Consider the following 23,442-nt stretch of genomic DNA (forward strand, 5'->3'; position numbering starts at 1 on the left):
TAATACTTTGCTTACAGACTTGGTGTGAAAAATCAGTTTAAAATGTACATAATTAAATTTATTCTCTTTTTTTAAAAACAGGTAATACATAGAGGAAAAATCACATGTTGTTACTTGCACAAGGGACTATCAATGTGACAGATTATTAATTGAAGACAGTGAAAGTCAGTTATTCTCCATTACTACATAGGAAAGAAGACTTTTTTAGATTTACTGCAACATCATGGATTCTGAATACATACCAATAATTTAATTTGCTATTTATTCAAATGGGTTACCAAGGGAACTTACAGAATGATTTTTTCTAAATGTTCTTAAATATAGTATGCTTTCTATTTCCTGACATATTTTAACCTAAAGCCTTAACACTTAAAATAGGTATTGTGGAGGAGTACCTAGACTTAGACAACCCTGTCCTTGCCTGTAATCCTACTGAGAACAAATACTCATTCAAGAGATGAGTATAGAAGTGCTAAAGTGGAAACTAAAGCCCAAGTATGAGGTGAGACGTAAGAGGGATCCCGAAGGAGGCAAAGAGCACACGTCAGCAAACAAGACGGCCTTGAGATCGAGACGAGAAACCAGAATGTGGGGCATGAATGTGAAGGACCCGTGGGGGTAAGCAGCGCGATTGTTGAAATGGATGGAATTAATGCAAGAAAGCCTTCTATCAAGGCTGAAGAGTCTAATCACTGTATGCTCGTGTGTCAGAGCCAAATACAATATGGAAAACTGATGAATGATCAGGCCTAAAGCAACGGACATTAGAGACAAAAACAGTACGTAGCTGTGAAGACAGAAAGGCACAGGGTCTACGAGTTAAACTACATGGGTCCATGTGACACCAATATAATTAAAACTATTCTCCGAATATTGGAAACCATCGACATCTTCACCACTGAGTGTACATGCTGAGAGCACAACAGCATGTTAACACCTTTCACAGGCACCACTTCTGACAGTTCAGTTCCCTCAACGCCCTACTGAACAAAGTCCCCTATAATTCAGTGAATCCCACATAATTACATATAGATAATATGCTTTTATCTAAACTAAATCCTAAAAATGTTGGTTTTTTCTGGTTACTGAAACATTTTACATGATCATTAACCACTCAGGAGTTGTGTGACTTTAGATGAGTTACTTAACCTCTGGTGCCTCTCTTTCCTCATCTATAAGACAGGGATAACAACACAACCCACTTCACAGGATTGTTGCAAGGACCAAATAAAGTAAGACATCAAAAGCATTTAGAGCCAGGCCGGATGGCCGAGTGGTTAAAGTTTGGCACTCTCACTGCTCCGGCCCAGGGTTTGTTTCCTGGTCATGGAACCACACCACCTGTCTGTCAGTTGCCAAGCTGTGGCAGTGGCTCACAGAGAAGAACTAGAAGGACTTACAAATAGAATATACAACCATGTACTGGGTCTTTAGAAAGAAACAAACAAAGAAAAAAACAAAAAGCACTTAAAATAGTGCCTAGTAGACAGTAAACACTCAGTAAGTGCCTGCTATTAATATTACTATATTTTCATTTTTGGAAGACAGATACAGAATGAAGATGAGGGAACATACATTACACCTGGAGCGTTCACCTCTTCTCTTCATTTTCGCCAATTTGATGATGCCTTTCATGCATGCTTTGTAAGGATAATTTGGATGTGTACTAAGGGAAAGTACAGAAGCCTAGTTTCTCAGCAACATTAAAATAGGAGTAGATTTTCATTTTCCTGTATGGTTCAATGTAAAGAGAGAGCATCAACCAGATGACTTTGAAATCCTTTTTGGATCGCTCAGACTGATGAAAAGGAAGCACTTACTAAAGGATTAAGTTGCGGTGCTCAATGTCTCAGCTTCACCCCAAGGGCAGAGCTCAGAATTGAGTAGAATCCTTTAATGTCCTTTTCTCCTCAAGAAAGATATGGCAGCCACCCACCTACAACAATGCCCGAGGTGAGTTTCACCACTAGTAAAAGGGCAGGAGGAAAGACGGGCAAATTTAAACTTGCACTTGCACACACAGATCGTTCAATCCCAAACACACATGTGGGACGGCATTTTTATGAATGCTAACCCTATCATGCACAACAGGATACTAAGGCAGTCCGTGAATGTAACCCCTTATGAATAAACATGAAATTGCAAACACATACACTTTAATTTTTTAAGTCATTTGGCCTGCTGTGAAAGAGGAAAAAGCACAGAAATTCAAAAGAGCAACTTGTTTTTTTAAAAGCTATAACACATAAATTATCTCTGTTATAGGAGATTAATTTTTAAAAAATTAACTAGGGCAATGGGACAATTAATAGGTCCAATGGTCCATATAATATTTTCTAATTAAGAATTCTAGATCCTTGCATGGAAAACTGTGTTAATGACAGACCAAGTACTAAATCCTAAACTCTACATATATGTTAAAAAAGAAAAGGGACAAATGACATTATGACATTCTGCATACACCCAAAATGGTTCTGACGTGACTGCAGGAGTTTTCGCTTTAGGTTCACACTGGGATGCAGAGAAGGCAGTGGTGAAGAAAGACAGCTGATGAGGTTTTGAACAGTTATCAATATAAGTATTCTCAGGCAACAGGCAACAAAGAAGGATATATAGAAGATATGAACCTTTTTCTCATTACCTGAGGCTCTAATTTTCCCTCATGGGCAATGGGACTCCTATTTTAGCTCATGAGAGGTAAGTTTCTCATACAAAGCACAAGTAAATTCAGAGTTAAATGAATTAATACTGTACTCAAATGCAAGATGCATTTTAAAAATGCCAGTTTGCACAGCAAAAGCTCAAAGCATATTAGAAAGTATTTTAAATAAAATGTGACAAAAAAAACAGCAAGGTGTTAGAACATTAAAATTAAATCAAAACAAAAGATAAAGTCTGGAGTAGATATATAGCCTTCTACTGTACACATATTCCCTCTATAATCAGAAAGACTTAAGACCCATACTCCTTGCAGTAGGAAAATCCATAGTTGAAGATCATAGCCTCTGTGGGAGAAAAACGGGCTGAGGCGCCTTCACTGGTGACCCGTGAAAGTCCTGTATTTCTTAAAGTAAGTAATGAAGATGGCAGATAAAAAGTATCAATAATATATCTAATTAGAATGGATGTGGGGTTTGGTTATCATGCCTTGTCTTATAAGGTTTCAAGATTTCCCTCCACCAGTATTCAATAAGATGCTTTTAAATTCACCTGGCTTTGCAGTAAATAATACTCCATTCTTTCTTTTCCTACGCCTGGTCTTCCATAGACATTCAACACCTAATTATATTTCTGAGTTGTTGACTCTCCCTACCTCCTGAGCTATAAAAATGTTCTCGCTTACATTTTATAAATATACTGAAAAGATAGTTCTTGAGCCTTCTCTCCAATATTTAAAGTCATATGGTCTTAGCACCACTCATGACAACTTAATACCAGAACATACCAGAATACAGAATTTTCTAACCTGGATCCCTTAGCCCTCGTATACAAGCCTTCCTCTCTTCCAAAGACATCCAAGAACAACTCTAAGGCTACATTTCCTTCATCTCAGGTTTTCTTCTCTCCCAGGGCTAAGTTATAAAAATCTTTACTCCTCTTTACAAGTTTGCTTTGCCCTCAATTGAACTAATTCAAACTAAAATTCTCACAGTAGCAGAAAAGGTTTAAGTCAATCAAAATATACCAAATGTTGAGTAAGAAGAATCTACATTTGGTGTGAGGACGTGTGCCTTTTATCAAACATGCATTCAATGTGAACTCCATTAACCATCACTTCTTTATGTCTATAGTGCAATGAAAAGCAACGGGTACGTCCAGTGCTGGCTTACAGGCCTACTTTGGCTTACAGGGCCCTGAAGGATGTGGAAACAAAGATAGTATTTTTTAGCATTCAGTACCCAAAGACTATCACAACATTTAACTAAAAAATATATAAAGGAAGACCTGAAGCTTTATGAGTTTGAGACACTCTGAGATACATACGAGAAATATAGTAAGGACAGCACTTCTTCTCAGACCCTGTCTCATTGGTGTGCCCTTTGCTAAGCATCAGTAAGATGATCTTCATGGGCACCCTCCTAAAGATCACAGCCTCAGATGAAAGAGCAAAATAGGCAAACTTTATTTTTATAGTCCACAGGGACTATTTAAAAATAAACTTAATAACAAAAAAGTCCATTTTCTCCTTAGTATCTACAGTCTACTATTAATACATTAGTATTTCAGAGAGATAACTACCAGCAACAAAACTGGAGAACTCTCCAAATATTATACAATATGCAAATTATCAAAGTCGATAACATTGTGCCGGGGTCGGGGGGGAGGGGTATTTCTGTAAGAGACTCCAGTCATGTTTCAGAGACCAGAGGAGGTGGAAGCACCCAGCCTGCCTTAAGAAGCTGTGAGTATAACTCTAATATCAAAACCTGAGGGCAAAAGCGAAAATGAGAACTACTAATCATTTTAACTTATAACTACAAATACAAAAATCCTAAATAAAACCCTAGCAAACTGAGGTATTTGTTTAAAGACCAACATACTACACTAAGTTAAGTTTACCCCAGGAACGCAACATGGTTTAATATTTAAAAATTTATTAACACCATCAACAGGCAAAAAGTCTAAGATCATCTCAGTATAAGCTGAAAATCATTTAATAAAATGAAATACAATCTTGTTAAAAAGTTGTAAATTAACTGAAAGGAAGATCTTTATTTTTAATATTAATTTTAATATTGACTGTAAACCTACAATTAATATTTTTCAAAAATGAGAATAAAACAAGCATGCCAACTATTACCATTATTTTATACTATTGTTCTGGAAACTTTGACAAATGCAGTAAGAAGTGAAAGTTAAGAAACGATAATTAGATCCTCAGAATTAGATGTTGACTAGATCTAAGAGAAATGCACTAAAATAAACAGCTTTCCTATACATCAGGGACAAGTTATAGTTATTAATAGAACATCCAGTTCACCTGGGCAACAAAAGAACCAAATACCTAGAATAATCTCAATAAATAGGTGCATGTGTATATATGCACACATATGAAACAGATTTAACGCTTTACTAAGATGTATAACAGAATGCTTAAACAAAGAAACATACCATGGTCCTGAGCGAGAAATCAACTTTATTAAACCTACTATAATCTATACACTTACCAATTTCAATCAAAACCCTAAGTTGAAACTTAATACAGTAAATCAAACTTCACGTGAAGAAATAAATTGATAAAATTACCTAATTCTCCACTCCACCTCCCATCCCTACCATCACTACTTTAATTCAGACTCTCACTCCTCCCCTGGATCACTGGACACAGCTCTGTACTGAGCTTCCCGTCCAGCATGGAGGAGGGAGTTTTCAAGTTAAAATGTGAACTCTTTAGCACACAAGGCCTTTCACTGCCCTGTCCACCTTCTCTGGCCTCTTACCTCCTCCTCCTCCTTCTCATTCCAGTCTTGTGTCACTAACAGAAGCTCCTAGAACTAAATGGAACTTGGTTTTATGTTGGTGGAACTTGGTGGATGTTAGCACCCATCATCTTCTCTTTCTCAAAATCCATCCTCTATTCTTCTTTAAAATTCAGCTGAAGTGCTTCTTTCTCTAGAAAGTCTTTCATGACGTCTTCTAGTCACATTTACAGCCCCGACTCTAGACTTCCAGAGAATCTTGGGCACTGACCTATGAGGGCACGTATCACACTGACCATAATCGGTGCTGTACCTGTCTGTTCACGCCTGCTAGAATACAAGTAGCAGACGAAACAAATGAGAAGATGAAGTGAAGGAAGCAATGGAGAGAGTATGAGGAAACATAGCAGGATTTCGTTGGAGACTCAGAAAAGGAAAGCATGTAAGTAAAAAGAAGATTCCAACCTTGAGGTAATAAGTTTGCCAAAATGTCTGTTCTAGAGCTAAGGGATGTCATTTAGAAATTTAGAATAAAGGAAAGGACCCCACTTATCTACAACTTCAATTATTCAAGTACCAAGCCCTAAAGAAGGAGAGACAGAAGAATAGCTTTTGCCATTTTTGATTCCTACCCTTCTTTCAGAGATGAGAAGAGTCTAGTCCTGGTTATTAAGAGAAGGATTCCATTAAGAGTAACAGTAATGTAACAAGCAGAGGAAAAAAAAGAAAACATTTTTGCCAACTCAGATTCTAGAGTCTGAGATATTAATGGTTTAAATGGAACAACAGCTTCAAGCAAAAAAAGAAGAGTAGAACAACTGAGTCCCCATCCTCCCCTAAACAAATGGAGGAGGCACAGGAATGAATTTCATCTATTCTCACCTGTCAGTAGTCAACTTTAGAAAGCCAATATAGAGAACACTGGCAGAAAGACAAATAGAACTTAAATATTTCAAGGCTGTAGAAATTACTTTGGTTAGCCATGATCCTATAAACGGTACCATACTATGGATGCCCGATGGGCAAGAGACTAAGAATTCTTACCAGGGAGCAGACATCATTCACTCTGAGATCTACCAGGAACCAGTTCCGCCACCCTAGAAAAGGAGCAGCTTATGGAAACTTGGTTTTAGACATTCTCTTCACACTTACAGTGAAGTTGGGAGCAGAGGGAGGCAATTCCTATTTTCATATCATCTGACCCTTTATCAAAAGAGAGGAAAAAATACACCATCTTTCCATGCATGTAAACACTAATTCATTTTACAAATGTGGGCGCAGACCGTGTGAAGCACTTGGCAGGACCTGCGAGGGAAGACATGATCCTTGGTACACAGAGCATACAACCTAACAAGAAGATAAGAAGCAAATATACTGCCACCTAAGTTCGATGACAGGGAGGAAGCACCGAAGACAGACAAAAGAATCAGGAAAGCCAGCCGGAAGGAAAGGCCACCTAACGTGAAACCCAAAGAATGAGAAACTGGCCACCAAAATGACTATTCCAGACAAAGGGAAGGCCTATTTAAAGGCTAACAGGCAAAACAGCCTAGCACATTTAAGGAAATAAAGATTTAGAAAGGCTAGTGCAAAGAATGCTTGAAGGAAAGGGGACAGGAGGAACTGTGGGAAGACGAGGCTGCAGGTGTCGGCAGCACCAGACCATCCACGGTCTTATAAACCACGTTTTGAAGTCAATTCTTATTTTAAACACATTAAGAAGTGCCCGTGAAGAGTTTTAAGCAAATAAGTGATTTGGCCAGAGTTGTATTTTTTGAAAGCTCTTGGGCTGCAGTTTGGAGAATGATTAAAGAAAAGTAATCCTCAAAGAAGAGATCAGTTAGAAAACTGGTGAAGCCTCTCAGATGAACAACTACTGCTATAAAATAAAACAGAACACAAAAAACAGCAAATCTTTAATACGACCAACAGTCGGAGAAGGAGGAATAACAAGTTTAGGAACAGCTCCCACACTGTTAGACCCGAGGTTAAATCACCCCCTGCATTTGCCCCACAGCTGCCTTACTATCCTCTATCCAACATCACTCCCAACCTCTTTCTTCAAATGAACCCTCCCCCACGATCCTAACTCCATTGACCAGCTACCCAATACAGTAGCCACTTGGCCCATGTGGCTATTTAAATTATTTAAAATAAAATACATTTTAAAGTTCAGTTCCTTCAGTAGCAACAGCCACATTTCAAGTGTTCAATAGCAACAGATGGTTAGTGGCTACTGAGTGCTCAGCACAGATACAGAGCATTTCCATCACTGCAGAAAGATCTATTGGACAGTGCTGGGCTATAGATGTACCTAAACCTGCCACTTCACTAGGTAAGCCGATTTAAAACAACACATCCATCTGAGAAGGCACCTGTGAAGGCAGACTCGCTCCCTGCCTCGTGCCCACAGTTTGTATATTAATAAGCTTCACAGTGTGGTGAAGAATCATGGTGTACAACCACAAGGCGGGCCCTGTGTTTTGGCTCATTAATCCTCACACTAGGCTCTGAAGAAATAGAAAAGCAGCAGGCATCACCCATGCTTTATAGGTGAGGACACCAAGGCACAGAAATTAACCTGCCTGAGGCTATAAAGTCAATAATGGAGTCACAAATAAAAGCTGGCTTCCCTAATTCCCTGACCAGTGCTACATTCATTAAAGTAGTCATGACTGATTTAAGAACCCAACGATGGAAACTATTCAGTCTCACCTGATTCAAACAACCATTTGCCTTATCCAATGGCTTGCCACACTCACAAGAGGGTCATATCTGTTAGGTCCACATATATATAAATACACACACACACACACACACACACACACGGACCTAATATGCGTATGTGTGTATGTATGCTGTGTGTGTACGCACATGTGGAAAAAAAAAAAACAGAGAAATCAAAATCAGAAGAAGATGCGTCCCTTGAGCTTGCCCCAACTATCTCATCACATGAGATGGGAAATAAAGGCTATTAGACACACTGACCGAGACTAACAGCACCAAGGTACGGCACATTCCTGCATTATTAGCTTTTCAATTATGTTATATGGTTACCTATAAAAAATTACAACCCAGAAGCAATCTCTAATTCTTATTTGCCTCTGTAACCAGAGTAAGCCTGACTTTCGTGTGCTCCTTCCATACCTATAGAAGCAACAGAGGCACAGAGAGGCAATTCCTGCATTTTCATTTCAACTACCTCATTAAAGAATACAATAATATATAGGGAGACATGAACCAAGTTATAGATTAAAGATATAAAAGCCACATTTGGCATTTGCTTGTGACACTCTTAACAATAGTAATTTTAAAATGCAGCCGCCAGCATTTACTAATGCATCTCTGTGCCCTGACACAGCAAAACAATTTACCCAGAGCTTCATCTGAACGACGTGAAAATCTAAGAAATCATTCAACTGCACTTGCCCAACGTCTGAATTCGTACATATTTTAACTGTTGTTATAATACACAGAAAAAGCATAAAAGGAATAGAATATTTAAAAGAATTCTCAAGTATTGGGAAGCAGACATAATAGTTATTTCTATGCTTCTAATTCTTTTCTTATTAGTACGTCCAAATCAATCCACAGAATATAAAAACTAAGTGAATTTTTGCAGAAAATCAAAGCTTCCAAAATTAATTTGACAATTGTTTCTTAATTTGAGAATTGTTTCTAAAAGTGTAAATATATAATTATCATAAAGGAAAAAGGCATGAATGCTGATTTTAAATCCAGAACATAATGGTCACATCTAATTTCAGTTGGGAAAGAGAAGAAAAAGAGCCATCAACTTTATTAAAGTCTTGCTTCATCACAGACCTTGACTCAGGAAAACAAGTCAACTAAAAAATGTGTTTTTAAGTTAAACTACTTACACTGCATTCCTGGAGGCTCCATAGGAAAGTAATAACTTGACTATATCCACATGCCCATTCTTGGCCGCGTCGTGAAGTGGTGAGTCATTCTGATACCCGGTGGTGTTCACCAAGGCCTTATGCTGGAGCAACAATTCCACTACCCTTAGGTGCCCATGATTGCAGGCTTCATGCTAATTAAATAAATAAAAAGAAAAGGAGTGAGAAGAGTGATGAGGAAGAGCAACAGATGTCATAATAAACCCACATTCTAGAAAAACAAATGTGAACCTCAGTCAGGAAATTGGTTCTTCCCTAAATACTCATACAGACCTAAGTTGTTGAGAGAGTAAAAGCCACTACTAATAATCTTTGTGATAAGATACATGGGGATCAAGATCTATGCAATTCATGGAAAAAGATGCTATTCATTTGAGCCTTGGATCAAGTGCTCTTTTTTTAAGAAGAAAATGCCGCTTTAAACCAATATTGGTTCCTAAATTGTTCCACAATAATAAACTAAAAACAACAAGAAGAAAAAGACTTAGAAAGTATTTAACAACCAGATCATGCATAAAATCTGAAATTCTCCAAAGCTGAACAGAATTCACTAAATCAGGCACTTAGCAACATGCTCAGTGGTGCACCCGCACATACATATAACCGTCCAACAAAGTGAATATCCTAGAGATCATTTACAAGACAAGCCTCTCTATCTGCTGAAGCTACAGATTACTGTATGGCTGTTGTCAATGATAACACAAGCAACACGGAGTAGGTGCTCAAAAAGAGCTTACTGAATGAATGACATAACTGGTAACAGAGGAATATTCAGAGATGCCTCACATACAAATCTCTCCTTAGGTCTAATGAACTGTTAACAACGCCATTACATTGTATTCTAATAAAACTCTAGGATACTGTGCTTTTTAAGTACATCTATTCAATTCATAAGCAATACCACACTAAACGTCTGTAGGTCTATTTCTAGGAGAAAGGAATCCAAATTAGGCATCGGATCATCTAACTCACCAACTTTGACTACAATTTGCCTTAGTGGCTTAAAAAAAAAAGAAGTTAACCTTCCTTTGAGAAGGTTAGTTAGCCTGTGGAGTCAAAACAATAAAGTGCCTCTGATCCAGACTAAACCCTCCGAGCTTAAAGATTTGGCAAGAAGTCATTGTACAGAACTTTAAACCTGTATTTGCACCTGGCCTAATGAGAATCTCCCCATTTCTGTGCTGAATCTGCAGTTCACAGGGTAAGGGCATCCACCTCATCTGCTGACACTTCTATGGCTGCAAACCGCATGCTTATTGTCCTAACTAGTCCAGACAGCACTTGTTCCCACGTATTTGCGCCATTCTTTTTCCAGACTATACTTCACACTGCATTTTAAGTAGTCATGCATTGCTTAACGATGGGGATACATTCTGAGAAATGTGTCAGGCGATTTCGTTGTTGTGAGAACATCATAGTACACTTAGACAAACCTAAACGGTACAGCCCACTAGACACCTAGGCTCTACGGTACTAATCTTATGGGGCCAGCATCACATATGCGCTCTGTCGTGGACTGAACCATCATTAAACACAGCGCATGACTGTAAGAACAAGCAAAGACTTAAAAATGTTCAATGTAAGCAAAGATTTCTACTGCCTCTATACATTTGCAATTGGATAGGATATGAGTGAGGTTAGGATACATCCTCAATAAGAATCACTTCTTTGTGATACATTCTTATACCTAGTGCCTCTGACTTCTCTGTTCCAAGAAATCTGGTTCCAACGACATGCAATGCTGTAGAATGGAGCTGATGTCAGCTGCAGCAGTCACCTCCATACATTAGCTAAATTCAGCAATATCCTGTAACTGGATTCCTAAACCTAAAGGTAGTCAGTCAAAAGGTAGCCAACTTCTTGCCTGTCACAATTGAAACGCTAGATGAAAAAAAATCATTTTCTCTTGGTGCAAATATAAGTTCTTCAGTTTAAAAAAGAGAGAGTATAGGGCAGAGGATAACAAATAGACCACTGAATAACTATAATAATGATATAAAACATACACAGAATGAGCATAAAAACAAACAAATGGAAAACTACCAATGGTGTCCATCCAGCATGGTCTTTAACATTTGGGTCGCTCCCATTTTGTAAGAGGTATTCAACAGAAGGTATGTCACCCTAGGAGAACAATGAAAAAATAAAAAGAAATTAAAAATCATCAGGAAAATAAGATATTGAGATTGTTGGGGTTTGTTTTTTGAGATTCTGTCTTCTTCTAGATAGAATAAAACAAATCTTTTCTCTTATACCTATTGCTTATGAGTTAATAAATAGTAAGCTATGTATGTATGAATTGTTCTGAGGTACCCAGTCACGGAAGTGATATGGGCCATCCTTGAATACAGAATGCAAAATCTCTGCTCTCAGCAACCCATATCAAAATTCATTTCAAAATACCAAATAAAGGACACAAGCCAAAGACCACAAAACATAAGGAAGTTTTTTTTTTTGAGCAAGATTAGCCCTGCGCTAACATCTGCCTCCAATCTTCCTCTTTTTGCTGAGGAAGACTGGCCCTGAACTAGCATCCGTGCCCATCTTCCTCTACTTTATATGGTTTGACAAGTGATGGCATGTCTGCATCCGGGATCTGAACCAGCGAACCCCGGGCCGCCGAAGCGGAACTTGTGTCCTTAACCACTGCGCCACCGGGCCAGGCCCCATAAGGAAATTTTAAAGTCATCATTTCATTTGTGGAAAACATCCTTTTTAAGCATACATGAAAATGGATTCTGAGTATTGTTTAAAACAAAATTAAAGACAAGAAGGCTGCTCAGTGAAACCAACATTAAAACTGCCAAAAAACTGTCTTCTTGGAATTACTCTACTTACCTTGAATACATTAATTTAGTTCATATTCACCTTATTTGCTCAAAGATATTCTTCTAGGCAGAAGCAAGGCTTATTTTCTCCAAAAATAACTGACAGCTTACTCTGAATAAGGCTAAACAAACAAAAGTTAATTTACAACTGACAATGTTGTGTCCAACCGGTTTTGAGAAGTGCTTCTTTAAGGAGGAAATCTCTCCCCTCCCACTCTCAGCCCCAATACTCTTCTGAAATGAGCTTTGTCCTCTATTTACTTGATAATGCAGAAGTCACTAAGTCCCCTGAAACCAGCAACATTTGCTTTAATTGATGGTTTGGGCTACCTCTCAAAAACAGCCAATCTAAGATGGTACTTTACCTAGTTTTCTAAAAAAAGCCAAATCCCCAAGGAACATAAATTTTTATGTTCCTAAATTAACAAAATGACCTGAAATATTTAACGGGACAAAAAAATTAGCATTATATATATTTCAAATCAATTGCCTCAGTTCCAATTTAAAATATTTTCTCCTAGTTCCTTAGGGGTCCATACACCTCTAGTACAAGTTACCATGTATGTAGCATCTTTTGCTCTATATTCAAGTCAGTTCCAAGCGAAGTCAGGAGCGTCTGTCGAGACACCAAGGTGAACTTTTTAAACAATCTCATGCATACTGGGGCAGACGAACTGCCAGAACCACGTATTCCCAACACTCAGCACGCAAGTATCCACAAAAACCTTCTCAAACATTTCCCCATTTGAATTCTACATGATAATCACAAAAACACATTAACCTAATGAAGCCCACAAAATATTACAAACATATCTGTGGAATGGAAGCCTCACACGGGCAGAGTCACATAGTAATACAGAGACAGTTTAGAGTGAAAGCAGAATCTCTTGTAAGCTTGCTAGACAGCGGCGCTTTTCTTTCATGTCACCTCTTCACATTATCAAAGGCGTCTTCTGTTAACATTCCACCCCTAGGCTTCCCACAAATGTCAGCTGATTTGCAAACTGCTGGCTTTTTATATCCAATCTGCTTTCTCCTCCCTAATACTTAAAAGTTTGTCATATTTTTATCGTTCTACTTTATGTAAATTTAGAGTCGTGCACATAAATAAAATTATGATAATTAGATAGGGTCCACAGTAACTAGGTAAGCTTGAACCAATATGAAGTTTCCAGGAAATAAATTAACTTCTGCTTCTGATTTCCTTAAATTACTTTTTTCCCTAACAGAACATTTTCTGAGTAATAAGCACTCACTTTTAGGCTCCTCACAACTTAAAAGAATATGAGATTTTCTTAAACCACAGCAAGAAAAAAAATTCATCTAAGAAAAGTATTTACCAAGACTTATAAGAAATTTTAAATGGATTTGGTACTTTCAAGTAATGTCTTAAAGGCTGAAAATGAGGAAGCATGTGTGACACACTGAAGTTTCTTATTGCTAACCTTTCATTCAAAGGAAAGATTCTTCACACATTTGTGCATATTACAGCAATATAATTTACTTTCCAAAAGCACACACACAAACAAAACTCTTTTTCTTTATTATAAAGGTTAGCTCTTCTGAAATACTATCACTAATAAATATCTTTATAAAAATACTGGACATTCCAACTAAGTACAATAATGATGACTTGCCCAAAATGATGGAGCTTTTCCAAGTAAATTAACTGACCAGGTACCTAAAACTACTCCTTTCAGCAACTAGATGTCATTAAAAAAAGTTGAGTCATCTGGGACGGAGATCTAGAATATATTAAACACTTCCCCAGCTTCTTAGTCAGTGTTTACTAAATAAAATAATTTCACACTGGATTCTAACAGCCTAGTCGTGATGATAAGTTACTGGTATTATAAAGCTGTTGCTATTACAAAGGTGGCAGGTGACACAGGGAAACATGGACACTGACTCCAAGAGGTGTTCTAGAAATTAAAATCTTGAAAATATCACCAATGCCAGTTTGCTTGAGTCCTTTGCTCCTTTCCCAGGAAGCTGGTATGAAGGACATGGAACAACACGACTTTACACGCCACACAACATGACTGCCTTAAAGTCTAACGACTTACAAAGTCAGACCTTGAAGGAGGCTCCTCAGGAGGGACTTTCTCTCTACCCGGGAGATTCTCATCACTTTTGTTATGTTATAAGCATGTCATGCCTCGTCAGTTGCCTTCAAAATATTATCTATTATGTCTGCATCACAAATACATCACAACATGACAACTTCAAGCCATGCTTCTATTTCATAATACGTTCATTGCCGTGGCATGAATTATGAGTATTCATTACCATTTTAAGAATCTGTGCTGGAGAACTTTGGGGAATTTTATTCCAGCACCTACAAATTCTCAAGCAGGTAACAAAATAAAATGGTGACATAATAGAACAATAAATCAAAATTCTCTATGTCTAGAGAAATGTCACATACTAAGGTATTTTTTTTTTTATTAAATCAGAAGAATAAACCATATGAGTGCTTATCTTAGTTTAGGCATAATGCTTTCTCATAAAATCTCTCATTTATAACATAATGTTCTCAGTAGCATTTTTTTTTAAAGATTAGCACCTGAGCTAACATCTGCTGCCAATCTTCTATTTTTTTCCTTCTTCCTCTCCCCAAAGCCCCCCAGTACATACTTGTATATTCTAGTTATAGGTCCTTGCTTCTGGTTCTGCTACGTGGGACGCCACCTCAGCACGGCTTGATGAGCGGTGCTAGGTTCGTGCCCAAGATCCGAACCGGGAAACCCCTGGGCCACCGAAGAGGAGCACATGAACTTAACCACTCGGCTACAGGGCTGGCCCCTCTCAGTAGCATTTTAACCATCGGTGACATATATGTTCTAATAGAAACATGGGGAATAAAGAGAGCCTCGAGATGCCAACTTTTGTTCTGGTTAAAAGAGAATGTTCACAACATCCCAGGCATCACATTAATAAATATTCTGCCTCAGGTTCCATAGCATAATAAAACAAAAGTATAAATAAGGAATTCAAGAATAATCCTGTGAGGGTTTGCATTCAAAAGGTGCTGACTGTCCAAAAACTAGGTGGCTGGCCTATAAGCCCAGGATCCTGAGCTGAAAAAAGAATTTGAGAATTGATAATATAAACTGGATCTGCTGATGATATAGTAAGCAGCCTGGATATTTAGGCAGTCTGGATATTTAGTAAGAGCCTTCCATTACCAAGTATGGAGGGATCAAGATAAACAAGATAACAAATGCTTTACATTAACCTGGAAGTCCCACTTCTAAGGATTGATCCTAAAGACATACCTGCTCACACATGAAACAAAGATGCCTCACTGCAGCGCTGTTTATCAAAGCCAAAGGACAGAAACAAACAGGCACCCATCAGTAAGGGACTAGTTACAAGATGCAAATTCATGGAAAGCTACGCTACTACAAAATGTACAGAAAGCTCTGTGCTAATATGGAAAGATTTGCTTATGTTTGCATAGAGAAATTCACAAAAGATACACAAGAAAGTAAGAGATAGGGAGCAGGGAGGGCTTGTCAGCAGTAGGGTGGGTGGCTGGAGGCAGAAACAGGAGCAAGGCTTTCCACTGTAAATATTTTTCTTATTTTTGAAACGTGGAGTTATTACTCATATTTTGAAATTAAATTTTAGATGAGGAATATACTCCAGATAATCACAAAGTTTAACTGAGGAGTCATATAATAAATAGAAACCTAAATGAATGTAAATGCAAATAAATAATGTGAGCAGAGAGAAGAAACTAACTCTGGGAATTCTGAAAAAGACTTATAAGAAGGTACAACATGAGCTGGATTTTGAAGGTTAGGTACAAAAGGACCAGGAGGGAAAAGAGAAAGATGCAGAGGAAAGGATATAAGAGGCAGAGGAAAGAACACATGCCCAGTATTGTTAGCACTAATGATTGCACCTGAATAATTCATAAAGTTAAAGTCCAGGGTGATAGGAGAATGGGGCTCAGATCATGGCTGAGTGGAAAATTCACTCATTTATTCAACAAAATATCAACCTACTATGTGCCAGGCAATGTTTAGATACTGAAGATACAACAGTGAACAAACAGAATTCTTGCTCTCATTCGAAAGAGAGAGACAAGAAACAAAGAGATCTAAAACAACGTCAGGAAAGAATAATAGGAAGATAAACAAAACACCTAAGGGTATGGCAGGGACTACTACTTTAGATAAGTTAGGAAAAGTCTCTCTGGGGGCTGGCCCCGTGGCCGAGTGGTTAAGTTCGCGCGCTCCACTGCAGGCGGCCCAGTGTTTCGTTGGTTCTAATCCTGGGCACGGACATGGCACTGCTCATCAAACCACGCTGAGGCAGCGTCCCACATGCCACAACTAGAAGGACCCACAACGAAGAATATACAACTATGTACCGGGGGGCTTTGGGGAGAAAAAGGAAGGAAAAAAAAAAAAAAGAAAAGTCTCTCTGAAGAGGTGGCATTTGAGCAGAAGCCTGAAGAAGGCAGGGCTGCGGAGGCCATGAGAAGGACTGTGGTTTTGTATTCAGGGGGCCAGGAAGTTACCCATACCAGAGCAGAGAAAGGTAAGATCTGACTTGGGTCAGACTACTCTGGCTGTCATGAGAACTCACCGCAGGAGGTATAAAGAAAAGCAGAGCAAGGCCACTGCTGTGGTCGGAAGAATAATGACTCCCCCCAAAAATGACCACATCCCAATCCCCAGGATTTATGACTACGTTACCTTATATGGCAAAGGGTCTTTGTAAAGCAAATCAGGGACGGAGACATCCTACAGTCTGGGTGGCCCCAGTCTACTCCTGGGAGTCCACAGAGACAGTGAAGCTTTCCCGCCAGATCAGAAAGACGGCATGTGCGAAGGACTCCCACTGCTGGCTGTGAAGACAGGACGAGGGCCACAAACTAAGGACTGCGGTGGTCTCCAGAACCTGAGAACGGCCCTCAGCTGAAAGCCAGGGAGAAAACGGGATCTCAGTCCTACAACCACAAGGAACTATGCAGTTCCTGTCAACAACCCAAATAACGGGGGAAACAGGGTCTCTCCTAGAGCCTCCAGAAAGGGACACGGCTAACAAACTGATTTCAGCCTAGTGACTAAATTCCAGACTTCTGACCCAAAGAACTGTGAGAAAATAAGTCCACCTTGTTTTAAGTCACTACTCTTGTGGTAACTGGTTGTGATTGCAAGTGGTCAGGGCAAGACAGACAAGTGGCTTCTACCAGAGTGGCAGCCACGGAAAGGTGATGGCCAATGAAGATGCCCAGCAGTAAGTTTGGGTAAGACAATAAAGAGTTCCTTTAATAATGTTACCAAGTTCAGAGATCAGTCTGGAAAGCTGTAACTGCAGCAAGGGACGCTAACTAGCCCAAGAGAGCAGTGAAACTACTGCAGGGCCCCTGCCCACCGTGCACACACCAAGTATGCACAGTGAGACCATAGACACTTAAAATCTGGGAGAACAATGGGCATCGGAAGCACACCAAGATGCTGCAGGGGAAACAACAGCTACAACTACAACAAAACCTTTTTCTTTTTTTTGAGGAAGATTAGCCCTGAGCTAACTGCTGCCAATCCTCCTCTTTTTGCTGAGGAAGACTGGCCCCGAGCTAAGACCCGTGCCCATCTTCCTATACTTTATACGTGGAATGCCTGCTACAGCATGGCCTGCCAAGTGGTGCCATGTCCGCACCCAGGTTCCGAACCGGTGAACCCCGGGCCGCCAAAGCAGAACGTGTGCATTTAACCGCTGTGCCACCGGGCCAGTCCCAACAAAATCTATCTCTGACAGCAAAAACCTGGCACTTCCCCTTATCTGCTTTGGCTGCCTGAAAGGCCATCAGCTCTACACTCATTATTCAGCGCAGTAACTCTGTCCTCTGTCCCTGTCCTTGGTCCACTGTATGGTAGTTTTAACTTTAGAGCCACCTCAAACCCTTTCTGAAGCAGGTGGGTACAGAGCATAAATATGACAGCATAATTGCAATATTCGGTTTTCTAGTACACAGATTATTCATTCTCGGCTGTAAATGAACAAATTAGGGTAAGAAAATGAAATGACTACTATTTATAAAGAGGTAAATCTACTGACAAAGCTACTGTTTGTTTTTTTTCAAGTATTTGTTCTGACTCAAAATCAAGCTGAGATGGAAACATACATTCAACTCATAATAAATTTCTAAAAGAGAAGACTTGTTAAATAGTGATTTCAAAAACAACAGAAATAAATTAACTTTTTAAAATATACTATATCAGCATCTGCCAACTAACAACAACAGTATTTCATAAATTCGAGAGAATCAAAATGGGCAATCACAATTCTGACAGGACAATTCTAAGAAAACTGACAATCTGACAAAACTTGCATGAAGTAATCTTGAACATATCAATGGGAAAAATTCACCAAGACAGCATCATGCCACCATTTTTTCCTGTCTTAAGATTCTGCTGGGCTTTTTTCCACAGCCTAGGCCAAAGATAGGCAAACTGTGGCCTCTAGGCCAGACACTAATTTTGTATGCAAAGCTTTACTGGTTTACATATTGTCTATGGCCGCGTTTGCATTACAATGGCAGAGGTGAATGGCTGTTACGACTATATAGCCTGCAAAGCTAAAAATAGTTACTCTAAAAAACAGTTTGCCAAACCACGGCCTAGACACTTAGGTCCTAGGGATCCTCACTAAGAAAGACAAACTATTCTTACGAGTAAAAAAAAATTCTCTACCAGTGTAAGTTGATGCCTGCCTGGTGGTGTGAAGGTAATTTCCAGAAAGGAAAACGCAGAAACTGAAGCAGCTGACATTCTGATGTATGAATCAGAAAAAACAAACAAAAATAATTATCATCATGCTAGCTATTTATGTCTATAAAGTATTAATAACATTATAGTGTTAGGATTATAATAGTGTATATTATGCATGCATTATACATATAAAACAAAATATAGCCTGATTTTTAAAATCATGCTTTGCAAAAATCAAACCAAAATATAACCAGAGACAACTCTGAAAACTCAAGTTGTTCAGGGGATATGTAACCCCCCGCATACTCATGTGGCACGCTCCCCCGGGACTGGCATCAGATATAATCTACATTCACCATTTATTGGAAGACAAAGCAAGGAAAAAAAATAAAACACTAACGGTTGGGAGAAACTCATTTTGTGCATTTCCCTGTCTCCACACAACAACACAGGAATCCCTGGACCCAACGTCTGCTCCACCTTCTTCCAGGATGTTTGACGTTGCTCAACAGCCTTACATTTGGGGGCCTCCACGGGTTCCTTCCAGACCTCCCAAAGCTCTCTATCCTTGCAAAAGACCCAAGGATTTCCCAAAGAATTTACTGAAACATCATAAAAACTATCCTAATTTAGTTCTAAGCTCTCTCATATTATATTTTCATAACACTTGCACGAAATAACAGATCAAAGTCTGTAAAGCTATGGCGCTAACTGCTGCCCTTGATGTGTGGTACTTGCCTCAATTTCAGAGATCAGCCCGCGCAAGTACACCTCACACTCGGCGAACGGGCCTGGTCCCAAGAAACGAACACTGCCACACCCCAGGTTTTGAGGCAATAAATAAAGAGAATTAACTTCAATGAACAGGCTAGTAAAACGAATAGCTGGCCGTGGGGCACGGGGAAGCTTCTTCGTGTTGAACCGCAGTAGCCATTTCTGACAACCAACTTTCTAGATCATTGGAGAGATGTTCAGACCACATCTTTCAACCTTCCAAATCCTGGCAAACATACACAGAAGCTTGTGGCCTCTCACACTGCCCTTAGCTCCTTTGCTAGGTATAAAGATATGTTGGCAGCAGTAGCTTGGCAATGGTCTATAATATTCAAAAAGCACGAGAAGAATGGGTAAACAAAATAGTGAAAACTGAACCAAACCATTATGGGATAGACAAAAACAAAAGCACTTGGGTAAAGTAGAAGCTGAAATATTGAAATACTGGTTTTCTCCTGCAAGATCCCGCTCCTGGGCCCAGGGGCCACTGCTCTAACTGAGGTGGGGATGCAGTCCATATGAATTTTGCTTCTCTGGTTCAGAAGTAGTACATCTGTGGCAGGTTAATTATCCTAGTAGTCTTATGTCATTTTTCACAAACCCCAAGCAAATTGTTTTACTGTTGGTCTCACTCCAAAACTGTATTTCAGAATAAGCATCCTACCTTAATAGAAGCAATATGGAGCAAAGTCTCTCCTCTATGATTTCTTTTTGCAGCCATAAGGCTGTTGGGTGACAGCTTCATTGCTGAGGGGCTGGTCATCATTCGTCTGTAACTTGGACTATTCAGTGCAGAGGGTGTTCCTGGTGAAAGACTAAGAGACTCATCTGATATATTACTGTTTTTACTCCCTAATGCGTCATCAACTTTAAGTTTGCTTGAAGGTGGTGAAGAACAGCCAGGCAATGGGAGGTTTTCTGAGAGCACTGTTTGCTCGACAAAACTTCCACCAGTGCTCAGAATGCTGCTTCTAGATCTCTTAGAAATGGGACTGGAAAGTCTGTTGCGACGACCACGTTTTCCACTATGACCTAATGGCAAGGATTTCTTAGAAGAAAGATAATTTTCACAGAGATTCTTCTCAGGAGTCACTACTTCATCTCTGCTCTTAATCTCTGGAGATTCTATTTGTTCAGCCAATGGTAAAGAGACTTCAGTTAAGCTTCCAAAACTTTCAGATTCTGTTACAGAGCCACTTGCCAGGAAGTCTACTTCACCATTTGTCTGAGGACTAGCAATAATAGATGGTTGGCTACAGAAGGAGACCAGCTTTTCCTTACATTCCTGTTTGGGATCAAGTTCACCATCTTCTTTTTCCGCCTCTAAATTCCACTCTTGGTTGATTTCAGCTAGAGTTTTCTTTTTTTGCTTTTTTCTAGATCTTGTAGAAGCCTTTTTAGCCCTCTCAGAAACATCTCCTGTAGGACTTGGAGAAACATATTCATACATTGAGGCTTGCTGACTATTTTCATCATTTATCATTTGAGGTTGGGTTTGCACTGAAACTTTAGTGACAACATATCTGACCTTCTTACTTCGAGGACTAAACCACATTTTTATTGAATTCTTCTTATTTTCTGCATCATTAAATAAACCTTTCCCAGGTGTATCTTCTTTTGAATCTAATTTTAAAAAAAAAGCAAAAGAAATCTGTTACAGGATTAATCTCTTCCATCTTGAGCTCCCAGAAAATTTTGTTTATAGTTCTCCTTTTATGTGTATACCTCTTTTTCCCTCCTAGACTATAAACTCCTTGAGAGCAGATATTTACTCGTTCAACAAATATTTACTGAATCTTACTTTATTCCAGACAATGTTCTAGGGACTGGAGATACAGCAGAGAATAAAACATAAAATGTATATTCCATTGGGGATAGGCAGAATATGCAAATAAATAAATAGAACATACAGTATGCTGATGGTGATAAAGCCATGAAGAAAACACATGCTAAATAAATAGACAGATACGGAATTTAATAAATAATAGTCAAAAAAAACTAAGACTTGTTAATTGATGCTTAATCTAAAAAAAGAATTTTGAAAAACAATCAATATAATTTACTATATTACTAACAAACTAAAGGAAAACCATGTGATTTTCTCAACAGACACAGAAAAAAATCATTTGACAAACTCCAACATCCATTCACAATTTTAAGAAAGACTCAGCAAATTATGGACAGAAGGGAACTTCTTCAACCTGATGAAGGGCATCTACAAAAATACTCATAGCTATTATCAAGCTTAATGGTGAAAGACTGGAACTACTGTTTTGTTCCTATTATCTTGCTACTATTATCAAGAACAAGGCAAAGATATCTACTCTCACCACTCCTACTCAACATCATACTAAAAGTCATAGACAGCACAGCAAAGTAAGAAAAAGATATAAAAGGCACACAGATTGTAAAGGAAGATATAAAGCTATATCTATTCACAACTGACTTGACTATGTAAAATATCCCAAGGAAGTTTTTAAAAAAAAAAACATTAATAAACTAACAAATGACTTTAGCAAGGTCGTAGAATACAAGGTCAATATACCAAGTTCAACTTCAACTGCATTTCTATATACTAACAACAAACAAACGTAAGCTGAAATTTTAAAAAACAGTATCATTTACCCTAGTACCAAAAATAACAAAAAATTCTCAAATATAAATCTAACAAAATATGTACAAAGTTATTTTTGCTGAAAATTACAGAACATTTATGGAAAGAACTCCTATACAAATGGAAAGACATACCATGTTCATGAATTAGAAGACTCAATATTATTAAGATGTCAATTCTCCCAAATAGATCTACAGACTATAACATAATCCCAATGAAAAGTCCAGGAGGGTTTTCTTACAGACAAGCTAATTCTAAAATTTACATGGAAAAACAAAGAAACCATAATATGGAACAGCAAAAGACCTAGAATAGCCAATACAATCTTGAAGAAGAACAAAGCTGGAGGACTCACACTACCTGCTCTAAAATTATTTCAGAGAAAATGAACCAAGGGGATTAAAGATAACAGTGACAAATGTACCATCTCATATAACCTCGAGTCATGTAAACCAAAACTAATGAGAACAAATGAAGTATAACTACATACTCAAACATACTCCTGAGCAAAAGAAGCCAGATACAAACGAGTAGATAAAAATGGCTAAAACTAATGTAATGTGTAAAGTCAGAAAGGTGGTTATCCCTCTGGGAAAAGGAGGCAGTCACTGGAAGAGGACAACAAGAGAGGCATCTAGAATACTGTTTATTCTTCTGGGTGAGTTCAGTTTGTGAAAATTCATTAAGCTATACACTTTTGATATGTACGTTATACTTTAAAAAGAAGTTTTTTAAAAAATACAAATTTATTATCAGGAATTAAAACATAAAGATTCATGAGAGTTAAAAAATAAGAGTCATTGTTTATTGTCCCTAAGTAGACAAGGTCACATTTTCTTGTACAAACACCTTGCTGCTTTAGCTAAGGTCATCAAGGAAGGCCTCTGTGGGGAGCTCACTTTGGAGTTGAGAGGTAAATGACGAAAGGGAAGCAGCCACATAAGGAGGCAGGAAAGTGTTTCCCAGGCAGAAGGAAGAGCAAGTGCCAAGGTCTTAAGACGGGAACAAGTTTAGCACATACTCAACGGATAGAAAGCCAGCGTGGCTGGAGCTTGGAGAAGGAGCAGAAAATGGAGGGAAATGAAGTCAGACAAGTGAGCAGAGCATTCTATAAAGAGCTCAGTCTCGGGTTTCTCTGCTGATAATCCTTATTCCACC

At 38.6% G+C, this 23,442-nt stretch overlaps 1 protein-coding gene across 1 annotated transcript in view; it reads right to left on the minus strand.

Annotated features, from left to right (window-relative positions):
• BARD1 (BRCA1 associated RING domain 1) overlaps positions 1–23,442 on the minus strand; it is a 79,877-nt gene that overhangs the window by 27,321 nt on the left and 29,114 nt on the right. The window contains exons 4-6 of the mRNA XM_070618232.1: positions 20,335–21,293; positions 11,384–11,464; positions 9,302–9,474 (exon numbers count right to left, since the gene is read on the minus strand). Coding sequence (XP_070474333.1) covers positions 9,302–9,474; positions 11,384–11,464; positions 20,335–21,293 — 1,213 coding nt within the window. The remainder of the gene's footprint in view (positions 1–9,301; positions 9,475–11,383; positions 11,465–20,334; positions 21,294–23,442) is intronic.

Source organism: Equus przewalskii, chromosome 5 (assembly GCF_037783145.1).
Source record: "Equus przewalskii isolate Varuska chromosome 5, EquPr2, whole genome shotgun sequence".
In the NCBI taxonomy this organism is placed as follows: Eukaryota; Metazoa; Chordata; class Mammalia; order Perissodactyla; family Equidae; genus Equus; species Equus przewalskii.